Raw genomic sequence first — 12,643 nt, 5'->3', positions numbered from 1 at the left:
CTTTTCCCAGTAACCATAAGATTGTTTATTATGACTGCGAGTCTGTTTCTGTTTTTTTCTTTTCCTTTTTTTTTTTCCTTAGATTCCACATATGAGTGATATGGTATTTTTCTTTCAATTTCTGGCTTACTTCGCTTAGAATGATGATCTCTAGGTCCATCCATGTTTCTGCAAATGGCATTTTTCTTTTTTATGGCTGAATAGTGTTCCATTGTATAAATATACCTCAACTTCTTTTTTCAGTCATCTGTCGATGGACATTTAGGTTGCTTCCAAGTCTTGGCTATTGTATATAGTGCTGCTGTGAACATTGGGGTACATGTATCTTTTCAAATTAAGAGTTCCCTCTGGATATATACCCAGAAGTGGGACTGCTGGATTAACATCTTATTTGTATATGATGACATTCCAGCTATATTATGAAAGGATTGTAAGAGTTACTTTTTAATGTTTTATAAAATTATTCAGTATAGTCTAGCTTCTTGTATTCATATTGGGGGTGGCCTGGAAAACCTTTCAGCAATAAACTTCTCCACATTACCTTTGTCATCTAAAATTTAATTTTGTCATTGTGTGTTTATTGACTCTTCTTATTACAGTTATATAAAGTTTTATTTTAAAACCATTGTGTTTTTGTATATTTCCTAGGAATTTGGGAATCTGTTTCTGCTTTGGGCTGCTATTCCCTAGGGGTTGAATTTTCCTCACAGTAGTGTAGTGTTCATAAACATAATTTATGTTTTCCCAAGTCTGATTGTGAATTCTAATTCTGCCACTTACTAGCAAGTGCAGTATTTGTACAAATCACTTAATCTCTTTAGTTTCAGTTTCTTCTTCTCTGAAATGAGATTGTTGAGAAGACAAATTGAGACAAATTGTAGAAGTGCTTGTTATAGTGCATGACACCTGGTAAAAACCTGATACCTGGAAAATACTTAATAAATGTTTTTATTGTTATTGTTTGTTTTGTTATTCAGTAGATCCTTATGAAATTCAGTTTTCACTACAAATGAGTCGATCAGCTCTTAGGACTATCATGGCCTACTCACTTAAGTTGTATTTCTTAATTTTTCTCTATACAGTGTGATGATCATAACATTCATGTTGAGTATAATCCATCCTTCTTTTCCTTCTTCTTTTAAACATTCTTGAGATATAACCTTATTCAGTAAAGTCATAATTTCAAGCTAAGATTTGATTTTTATTGAACAAACATTTAGAAGCATACTTTAGGACAGCTGAAAGGTGACTCTAAGTTGTAGTTGTAGTATTTTTAGAATAAAAAAAGTATATGTATTTAATGCTTTACTGAAAGTTATTTGCTATAATTATTCCCTTGGAAATGCAGACAATATTTTTTAAGGTTCTTGTTAATCACGTATTAAATAGTATTTAAGCTTATAATTATGTAATATTTTTACTATGTTGTTATATTTGGTGTTTTAATATTAGGTATCAGAAGATGATTTCTCTAAATTACAGTTGAAGGAAAGTATGGTTCCGATTACTAAGTCACTTCAAAAGTAAGTGTTCTCTCTTAATTTCTGGGTGTGTTATGGAAACAAATCCATTTTAGCTGTCTCTTTGAAATCAGAAAGTTACAGGATGGATTAAGTAGTTCTAAGAATAGATATTCTAGGCATATTTAAGCTTCTTGGAGTATATTGTTTAATCCTGAGGTTTTTCCTAAAACTTGTGCTATTTTCTATGTAAAATGTTCTTAGGACTTAATAAGATAACCTTGGACACCTCAAACATAATAGATGTGAATGGCCTAGAGAAATTCTCTTCTCATTTCTGAGTAATACTAACAATTTGAGATACTGCTGTATTGGTGTGGATATCCTGGAAGAACAACTTGTTTGTGAAATGTGTCTTCATATATTCCCTCTAGAAGAAATATAATAATCATAAATGTACTATTATTTGACATCTCTCTACAGAAATCTGAAGTGGATATAATGTCCTGAATATAAAGATAGGTCTAAATGCCTTAAGGTGTTAATCTACTTTTTTTTTAGTTACATTATCTTGAATAAAAAAGTTGGGAAGAATACAGATGTTTCTTATAGTCATGATATTGGCAGAAGAGAAGAGTATTTATTTTATGAGTTTGGTTGTATAAATATGAAGTTCCCACAAAAGATGGACTATTGAGCTTGAGAAATGCTAAGATTAAAATTTTTTGCTTTGTAACACCATTTTACTTGGCTGTAAGTGGGACAAAAATACTGTCAACCTTTTGTCCTTTCAGAATTTGCTTAGGATTCTCTTATCTAAAGAAGTGGGGGAAAAGTGAAACACTAGTCATGTAAACTCTAATTGTCATGATACATATTTATATATGTCTCCTTTGTTTTCATAGTTTAAAAAGTGTATATATAGGTATGATTTTTCTCCCCTGTACTTAATTTATAGTATTCTGGTAGAAATAATAGTTCTTTCTTTGTAGCTTGCCGTAGTGCTTGGGTATAGCATTTCATATCTAGTAGGATTCAGTGAATAATGATACTAATAACTAACATTTATTGGACATTTACCAAGTAGCTTATGTTCTGAGTGCTTTTGTATGTAATTCATATGCTCTTCCCAACCCTGTGAGGAAAGTACTGGTATTATCTTCATATTACAGATCAGGTAATAAAAATCAAGTAATAAGCTAGCTTGCCCAAGGTTACATAGCTAGTAAAACATAGCACTGGGATTCAAACCAGGCAGTGTGATTCTGTAGCCTGTGTTCCTCTCGTTAATGATAGTGGTGCATTAGCCTTTGAGACAAGGTGCAATGCCTCAATTGATTATCTAGGATAGAAACCTTGCTCTGTTTTAAAATTTAAAGTAAATGAGCTCAAGCTTTCTGTGGTTTTTAAAAGCACTGATACTGAACTTGTGTCACAGACTTAAACATGTTTTCTGGAGGATGTTTTTCTTGGTGAAAATGAACCCTGGGCCATAAGTCATTAAATGACCAGAAAAATTGATACTGACTGTAGGTGTTTTTATCATTTTCTATAATTTTTTAATAGTAACTTTTTTCTAGCTTAGACAATCAGTAATCTTGCTTACATAAAGAATGCCATTTTTAGAGAGTAAGATTCATGTTTTGTTAGATGGCTTTTAGCTGTTGATTCTGTTGGATTAGCTGAAGCATTCTTAATTTGGCTTTTACTTTACATTTCAAAAATATTATCTGTAAAGCACTTGTACTGTTATGAAGTAAGTTTAGACTTACAAAAGCATGTTAATACATTTTTTTCACATTCAGTCTTTAGATTGACTGCTTTAAGGACAATTTAAAATTAATTCAGTCTCAGAATTCTTTCTAGACTGCAAAATGTTCTGGTTAGGGTTATGGTCATCTTTTCATATTTTCAAATATTAAATAGACTCCTTCAGAAGTCTATACCTTGTACCTTGGGTGCTTTAATGACTTTTCCTAGGGTAAGTCCTATTATGTTTCTCCTCGTTCTTTAAATAATTACTTTTGTTTTTAACAGTTTGGGTTGCTAACCAGTTTTAAAATATCTTTCATTAGCCTTAGGAAACTCCGAGATCTTAGTATGGGTTCTATTTACTCTCTTGGACACTCATTTTTCTTATGTTCTCCCATTAGAAATAACTGAGAAAGACTCTGGATCTGAAGTATAAATGAATGATAGCAGCTTGAAATGTTTTTCTAGAGGGATTTTGCTTTTAGTAGGAATCAAGCTGTAGTTGTTTTGTATCCCTGTACTACTCAGCTTTGTCTTATGCATTTACATATTAAATTTTTCATTGCAGAGTCTGTAGCCATCCAAAAATAATTTGTTTTTGGCTTTGGGATATGTTGTCTTACATACAATTTGGAGATGAATGTGTAAGCTTTTGTGATTCTCAATGCTAAATGTCATGCTGAAGACCAAACTTAATGATAGCTGAAAAGTTGTCTTATTTCTCAGATCTCATCTGGCTCAATTTTCTAGTCTTCATTCTGTATGAGGAATAGACAGAATTAGCTCTTGGACTTGTAAAACATGACCCTGAAGCAAAGATTTCTCTTTGTTCTAGTGCACTCATACTTTGCTTCAATCTAAGAAGTGATAGGCAGGTTGTTCTGAAAAGTCTTTCATTCATTCAGTTCTTGCTGGATACTAGGCTGAATATAGGCCAGTAAACATAGTGTTTAAGAGAATAGCCAGTATAGTAGTACTAATAGAAAACAGATGAAAGATACCAATGAGTAAATTGAAATACAGCTAAATTGCCATCACATAATCAGTGTTACTGAGTTTCTGTGGGTTGATCAGTTTTTAAGGTTATCAATAGATACATTGTCACAATAAAAAATGAATTTTTAAATTCTAGTTTTTAAGGTAAATGACTACTCAGTGTTTTAACGTAACCCTTAAGTTGATGTTTTCCCCAATAGTTGCTTTTTCACTTTTTTAGAGAAGAAAATCAAGAATAATTTCCTTCTACAGTTTTATCCTTCCCTTCTCCCTATATTTATCTTTGAAATAGCAATCACTTTTGATAACATTTTCTCTAAGCAGATTGATTGTTTTATTCTCTGTAGGACTGGTAGAGGTTAAATGAAAGAAACTGCCAACTGATTGTGTAGTTGAGGTGGGGGGGACTGAAGACTTTGCATTTCTACTTAGCTTTTTAAAATTCCTTCCCATCATACCACCCCCCTTCCCCTCCCCTTCTCTCCTTTCTACCTGACATCGTTTTCTAAATGCATAAAATATACTATGTAGGATTATAAAGGAAACCAGTTATGTTGAATTAACTATGAAAACATTAAAATAAATTTCTAATTACTAATATATGCTGCTTTTTATTGTGTTTAAAATAAGACAATACATTTAAAATACAGGTAAGTTGAAATTCATTTTACAAAAACATATATTAGTGTAAAGTCCTTTTTCATAGCTTGAATAAAAACATTAAACCATGGTGTGGTCTTTCACTTGTCTATCAGCAAACAGTTGAAGAAAGGGAATATTGGAAAGCATTGATGTCTGGGTTAGCAGTGAGACCTCACTATTTGGTGGATAAACAGCTAGACTTAAAGTTGCCTAATAGTTGGCCAGTTATGTCATATGAATATTCTATAAATTTATTTTTCTTACTAATTTTGAAGTTAATAAACAATGTTATCACCATTTCTTGCTGTTTGCATTGCCTGTTCAGTCCTTAATATTGGTTTATAATGTGTTTTATACCTTTTAATGAAGGGCTTTGCACCATTTATCTCGCCTGAGAGACCTGGTTGATGATACCAGTGGGAGACAGTCACCGAAAATGTGAAGAGGAAAATAAAAGTCTAACCAATAGTCACCACAAAACAAAAATGTATTTTTTCCTATGCTTAACCTGACAAAATAATTTTAAGCCATGTGTTATTCTGTGATTAGTTCCAACATTTTTTTAAAAAGCAAACTTGAAAATGTCCATAAATTTTGTGGCCTATCCTCATTTTGTGGCAAAATACCAGAATGTGAACTGGCAGGACCCACACTGTGTGTGCTGATCTAACTTTGGTCTTCAGGCTATTATTAAATGTCTAATGTCTCAAGGGGGTGATTTCCATTCTTGAAGCTTATGTGAACTTAACCTTCAGCATCCTTATCACTTTATTGTCTGGTTCTGGATCATTAAGAAATTTTTCCTGGTTTCTGTCCAAAATCTCTTAAATAGACCTTCATAAAGTTAGCATCCACTTTTAAGGAGCTTACAGGGATATCAGAATTGTTACCATGAATCATATGGAAATGTGTTCCTTTTAAGTTTCATAAAGCAGACATTTAAGAATATGTTGTATTTGCAAGTCATGTTAATAGATGCAGTGATAAAAGGAATGTTTCATATTGTGAAATTCAGGAAAACCTCATTTAATTGCTTTGAATCACTGTAAGAAATGATCTTGATGATACTTAAGTTTACAAAATATTTTGATGGGGATATTTGAGAATTTAATTATTTTGATATTACATTATTTTCAGATTTAAGTTTTGAGGTTAGCTGAAACTCGTAAAAACTATGAGATAGGAACTGTTTGCTTTATGAAATTTGATAACTTAAAATGAATATGGAAAGTCAGAAAGCACCTCTCTCTATTTTAAAGCTATTTTGTAATTGCTGAACTTTCTTGAAAGCTATCTGTACTCTTTGAGGTTTGTCACAAGCTGGAACCAAACAGAGCTCTGTAATTTTGCAGTTTTTAACAAGTTAGCTTCTAATAAGCAGGAAGCATCTTTACTAACAAAAACGAATTAAGTCGCGAGACATGATGAAGCCTGATGCAGTTAAAGAATATCGGTATATGTATATACTACCAAATGGCAGCATTTTTGCTAAGTAGCTTTATTGTCAGAAAGGATTTCTAAGTACATAATTTTCCCTCCCAATTTAAAGCATTATATAAGACCCTAGTTATAGAACTTACCTGTTGAAGGCTGTAGAGTGAATCCTGTCTGTTTTCTTTTCCCAGCTTGGTGAGTCAGAGTCACTGTATGATTCTTTTTGCCCAGTTTGAGAGTCACTTGCTAATAAGTTTGTTTTGTTCACTCTGTGGAGGTGTTTTTGCCACCAACATTCTATTTTCTGATTATGGTCTTCTGCTTCACAACAAATAGTTTGCATACGGTCCAACAAGGCATTACTTTGACGATTTAAGTGTGGTTGTCTAAAATGCAGATAGATTTTAATCCTGTTCCAGTGAAATCCAGTATTAGACAAATTCTAAAGGCAGAGAAGACAAAGGCATCAGATAATTACATATTATATGTTGATCAGACGTAATGTATTTAGTATACCTAGAAAGCATCTCCAAAGGGATTATGCTGTAATGACTGAATAGCACTGACTTGGTTAATGCCCTCATTTGCAAGAACATATCTCCAGTACTATATAAGGTAAGCCTGTTATAAAGCTTTGTTACACAGTTTTGTTAATATAAATATTTTAAGGAGCTTGATTATACTGACCCCTAAGTATTTTTCCTTTGTGTTAAATATGGAAGTTTAAGTCTTTTAGCAAGAAGGGAAATGAACTTTATCTGAATGATAAATTCCAGCCTCAAAGAAATATATAGGAGATTCAGCTAAGAAAAATGGAAATGATAAATGTTTAATTAATTCTTTAAGGTATTGATTTACTTAGCTACATTTGAAATATTTCAGTATTTTTTGTTTTGAGGTTTCCAGAGACAAAAAAGGAGGCAACAGTATTGAGACTTGCTGAGTTGGGAATTTATAGAGCAGATAATGAGAACAATTAGATTTAAGAAATAGCATTGCGAATATAAAATTTCATCAACTTTTTTTTTCATTTAGGTATATTGAAAAATGTTAAATAGAAATATTTAATGAGACATTTCAAATTTTTAATTGGGTATGAAAAAAATTTAACAAACCTAATTCCAGAAATTATTTGAGATCTAGGGATGAAAGTGATGAATGTGTGAAAATGTTCTTTACTATCAGTAAAAACACTACTTTCTTTTTTTTTTCTGGGACAGTTTATATCAGCTCTGTAGAGATTTCTGACCAAATTGAGAAACTCTGTCTTCAGTTATTTGTCTCTCTAGTTATATTATTTGTTTTTGAAGTTTGTAAGTGTGGTTTTTGGTGAGTATTTTGTATTTAATGTTTGGGATAATGTCTTGTTAAATTGTATGGGGTTTACCAAAATGTTGCCTGAAGATAAATCATGACAAGATTTCTTTTTTCCTCCTGTTTTTTGAATATATGGCATCACTTATAGATTTGAATTTGTGTCCTTTTTTTCCTGTCCCACCTTTCACTATGTCTTAAAACCTCTTTGGTAGTACCCTCAAGAAGTAAACTTGCCAAAAAACAAGTAGCATGAAGGGGGACAAAATTCATCTGCGGCTAAGATTATTTTCCTTTTTTGAACAACAACAACAAACAACAACAACAACAACAACAACAACATCTTAGCTTTTTACCCTCCCAGTTTGTTCTACATTGTCCATACCCTAGACCAGATCTGTCTGTGTATTAACTTTTCTCACAGTGTAGTAACTTTATTACCTTAACTGAGACTAGTCCATATGCTTCCTAATACCTATTTCAACCATAAACGTTCTTCCCTTCATTTTCAGTCCATACCCCCAAAGACAGCCTGGTTAGTTTTTGCAAGACACTTGTACACACCACCACTGTATTCTTACTGATTTATTTCAGCAAGTTTGCTGTAGCTAAATTGCTTTACTCATATTCTCCCAAACTTTCTATGTATATTCTCACCTTTGTGCATATTATTTCCTGTGCTTGAAACACTCTGTTTTCTTTCATTCTGGTTATCTAAAACTTACTCTGCTATTTCTTTAAATCTCTGACAGAGTTTATACTTCCTTTTCCAAACATTCTAACCTTCCAGACTCTGGAAGTTTGGCTCTCCTTTTTCCTTCTCCCTCTTGTAGCACGTTGTTTCTCTAGGGGAGAAAGTGTCTCAAAAAAATTAGATGATTGATTTTGTTTTGTCTCCTTGATAGTGTCTCTTACATTACGATGTATAACTAGAAACATGTAAACTTAAAAGTGTTAATTGATAATTCAAAAGTCTGTATAAGGTCATAAGCTCACGATGGGAGAAACATCCTTTATTTATTGTGATATCCTGCAAGTCTTTTTAAAAATGAGGTAAATTAAACCTATTTTGGGAGAGTTATTTATTTTCTGATGATACTGTTTATCAAGTGGGGCAACATTTGTGTACTTTTGATGATTTGGCTGTAAGCTTTCTAACCTCTTGAGCCCCCAAAACTTTAATATTTTTTGAGTTTTTGTAAATTTTGCACTTCACCAGATGCATGAGCTATTTTACAGATCTAAGACTAACTCTAGGGAAACTTTCAGTGGATGGTTTTCATTGTGTTGCTTTTTTGAGCCTGGCTTCATGGCAAACTATATCATGCGGGGTCCAGTCTAGAAACAGAAACCATATCATGATTTTAAACAAGGGAAGCATAATATAAAAAAGTTTTAACTATGACAAGAGGGGTAAAAGATACAGGAGAACTCTCTGGTACCCCAGAGCTAAGGGAGAGTATCCACAGAAGTTCAAACTTGTAAGAGGGAACTAAGATTTGGGATCAGAACTTGTTGAAGGTGTGGCTGCAGCCCACTGGATGGCAAAGAAGTTTACTGGTTTGCCTGGACCAGATTTAGTTTTTAGTAACTAGGCCAGCAGTAATCCACGGTCCAAGGTTCAGGGAAGCTGCAGCTGGTGAGTGGGTGCGTGGGCTCGTAGAGGGAGTGAGGGATCCGTCTGCATGCTGGACAGTGCTGGCAGGACACCTAGAGCATAAGGTGTTTGTATTGGAAAGGTCAGAGGTGATCACCAGCCTGGGCCAGGAGAACCATACATTCTGGGATTGCGACTGGGGCAGACAACCACTGGATATCTTCATACCCACCTTGTTTACTGATGGTGGAGCTGCCAGAAAACAGCAGCTGAGCCCCTTCAGGGTGAATTTGGAGCTGAGAGACTAAATTGATGGCTGGCACAGAAACTCATCAGGTTCTACAAAGGTTTTTGTGGGAGAAAACATAAGGGAAATAATAAATGCTTCACCTGTCTACCTCTGACCTCCCTGTTTTGCAGTATACCACGTAGCCTGTCCAAGCCAAGAACCTGGCATAAAGGTAAAATAGCAAAAATGTCAAGTCATTTAGAAAATCTAATAAACTTTGGACCAATATTTTCAAAAGTAATTAATTTGATAATTTTGTAAAAGAAAACAGTTCTGAACTAGAAATCTGAGACTATTATAAATATTCTGGAGTCATATGAATGAAAATCAGAATATCAGAAATAGGAGTAGAGTGCATTCCTTCAATTGTTTTTCGTCATGGTGGCCACATAGCTTTTATCTGAATGGTTCTGGAAATTGAGCTTTTCCTGCAATTGGAATGCTTTGTTTTGTAGCATATTGCTTCAGTTATGCCATGGTTTGTTTTTCCATGTCTTCCGTATAAAAATTTTTTTTGAATGTTCAGTATATTTTTATTGAAGTACTGTCAGTTTACAATGTTGTATCAATTTCTGGTGTACAGCATACTTCTTCAGTCATATAGGAACACACATACATTTGTTCTCATATTCTTCACCATAGGTTACTACAAGATATTGAATATGGTTTCCTGCTTTTGCCTTTCACATGCACATTTCAGTCTTCCTAATATTGAAACCAACAAAAGTAACGTTCCATCTTTCAGGCTGTTTCCAGTTTCTACATTTTTTGGGCAAAGTTTTATGTTCATAATTGTCTCACTTTTTTTTGAATGCTGTTTAGCTTTCCCTGTTATGGTGTTTAAAAGCTTGTATTGTAGAAATGACCGAGAGCCCTACTTAACAGCAGAACTCTTAGCACATGCACTTTATTATTTTTTATATTGAGATGTGATTGACATATTAATTTCAAATCAACATAATGATTTGACATTTGTGTATACGTCTAGTTAACATCCATTTACTTTTTTTCTTATTGCCATCCTTAATTTTTCCAGCTTTGCTAAGGTATAATTGGCAAAATTGTAAGATTTTTGAAGTGTGTATCATGATGATTTGATATACACATTTTGTGAAAAGATAGCCTTCATCTTATTAATACATTTATCACCTTATATTATCTTTTTTTTGGTGAGTTTTTTTCATTAAAAAAAATGTGGCTCCAGATGCCCAAGATGCATAGAGTGGATGCATAAAGAATGTACACGTGATTCTTTGGTAATTTATAATTCCATTCAACCAGCACTTATTTGGCTCCATGTGGAGGTGGATAGAGGAGAGGGTAGTAGGGGTGAGAGAGATGATGACAAATAAGATACGACTATCATGAGGAACTCCGTGGTGGAAATGTATAAATGGACACAGTGCCACTACCACCAGGTAAGTGTTGTTTCTGAGAAATGATGGAGCCACTGCTATTAAGGCGCAGACGATGGAACAGCCAAGTGGCCGGAAGAATCAGGAATGATTTCACTCAGGAGGGAATGTTTGAGTTGATGTAGAAAAATGAACAAGTTTTCCATCAAAGAAATTTGTGGATGGAAGGGTATATACTCTAGGCAGAGAGTAAGATATGCAAAGACTTAAATTGTTAAAAAGATCTCATCCAAAACTTATTGACTTGGAAGGGTATGTTGTGTGCTGTAGTGGAAGAAATCCGCGCTTTAATATCAGGCAGATTTGTTTTATGATTCCACCATTTATTACCTCTTTGCTGTGAACAAGCTTTTTGACCTTGCCTGAGACTATTTAAAATTTCCCTTCTATTTGTAATAGCTATTTTGCAGTTTTGTTTCAAGGATTAAGTGATATGCTTGGCACATGTGATCTCAGTCGACACTAGCTGCTAATATGGTAATTCATCTGGTTGAGGGAGGCACTAGGAATAAGACATAAGGCTGATTCTACCCTTGTGTGTCCACATTATAGCAAGAATTATCCTTTTAAAATATGTCTAATGATGTTGCACCTCTTCTCAGAATTCCCAGTGGCTTCCCATCTCAGAGTGATTGTGAAATTCCTACCCTGGCCTAAAAGACCCTATGTGATGTGCCAATACCTCTTCCCTCACCCCCTAAAGCCAGACCTTTCCTACCACTCCATTTGCTCTGATTGAGCCACATTAGCCTTGCCGTTATCAAGTAACTACAAACATACCTCTGTCTCCAGGCCTTTGCAGTGTTTCCTCCGTCTGGTCAGTCTTTCCATGAATACCCCCCTTAATTCACTCCCTCACTTCAGGTGTCTGCTCAAATGCCACTTTGTCAGACAGGCCTACTGACCTCCCACTGCTCCCCATGCCCTTATACTTTGCCCCTTTATTACTGCCTTAATTTTCTGCACTGAATGTTGAGGGCAGGAACTTTGCATTATTCACTCCCCAACAGCTAGAATAGTGCCTAGCAGTAATTTACAACGCACTTATAAATGGTTGTTCCCTGAATGAATGAGGCTGAGAAGGTGACTTGGGGACCCATCTGAGGCAGTTGATACGCTCAACTAAGAATTTTGGATTTTATGCTGTTGGCAAAATGAACGGGACCAATATTTTTGATGTGGCTTAAAGTGAATGTTAGTTTTTGTTGTTGTTAGTCCCAATGTTAATTTGTGGCTATTGAACTTTTTTCTAAATACCAAAATCAGCAGTTTTCCTTCTTTCCAGTAGTTAGTCCTTAAAACCTGATATTGTGGCATAAATGCATTATATTAGTAATTTCTTCAGGAAGTAAAGAAAGCAGGCCTTATTTAGTTTTTGTTCAAAAGTAGAGTTACTTTTATCGAGGTTCCTATGATATTGTTTTATAAAATAAGTTCCAGAATATAGGTTTTATTTCCTATAATAATGTTTAGAGGGCTGTTTGTTTGTCTCAGGTTGCAGTACTAAATGCTATTTGATTTACTGAGTGATTTATGTGGGATTTTGGACACGAGTATAAGAAGACAACAAAAGAGCACAAAGACGTCTCTTGGAATGGGATTCAGAAGCTGATGACAGGAGCCCTGGGCCGACCTTGATAATGCCCTAACAAAGTAATCAATCCTTCAGCACCCCTTCAGATCATTCAGTTTTTGTTTTTTTTTAGGGAAACTTGGGAGAAATAAAAAAAATTTTATTCAGAAA

The 12,643-nt window shown here is 34.1% G+C and overlaps 2 protein-coding genes across 5 annotated transcripts in view; both read left to right on the top strand.

Annotated features, from left to right (window-relative positions):
• The window catches only part of C30H18orf54 (chromosome 30 C18orf54 homolog), a 26,227-nt gene extending 13,584 nt beyond the window's left edge, over positions 1-12,643 (top strand). Inside the window, exons 8-10 of one of the 3 annotated variants that reach the window (XM_072952192.1) lie at positions 1,453-1,523; positions 9,616-9,656; positions 12,394-12,643. In XM_072952192.1, the coding sequence (XP_072808293.1) occupies positions 1,453-1,523; positions 9,616-9,656; positions 12,394-12,425 (144 nt within the window). In that variant the 3' untranslated portion in view covers positions 12,426-12,643. Of the gene's footprint in view, positions 1-1,452; positions 1,524-3,613; positions 4,807-5,219; positions 7,749-9,615; positions 9,657-12,393 lie in introns of those variants that run through there. The other 2 variants (XM_015240485.3, XM_072952193.1) reach the window with 2 other exon arrangements.
• LOC116286089 (uncharacterized) overlaps positions 1,453-12,643 on the top strand; it is a 41,444-nt gene continuing 30,253 nt past the window's right edge. Inside the window, exons 1-2 of one of the 2 annotated variants that reach the window (XM_072952195.1) lie at positions 1,493-1,523; positions 9,616-9,656. The gene's annotated coding sequence lies outside the window, so the exon portion shown is untranslated. Of the gene's footprint in view, positions 1,524-9,615; positions 9,657-12,643 lie in introns of both variants that reach the window. The other variant, XM_031692467.2, reaches the window with a different exon arrangement.

This window comes from Vicugna pacos, chromosome 30, assembly GCF_048564905.1.
Source record: "Vicugna pacos chromosome 30, VicPac4, whole genome shotgun sequence".
Taxonomy (NCBI): Eukaryota; Metazoa; Chordata; class Mammalia; order Artiodactyla; family Camelidae; genus Vicugna; species Vicugna pacos.
The sequence above is the reverse complement of the archived record's forward strand: the minus strand, read 5'-3'. Positions and strand labels throughout refer to the sequence as shown.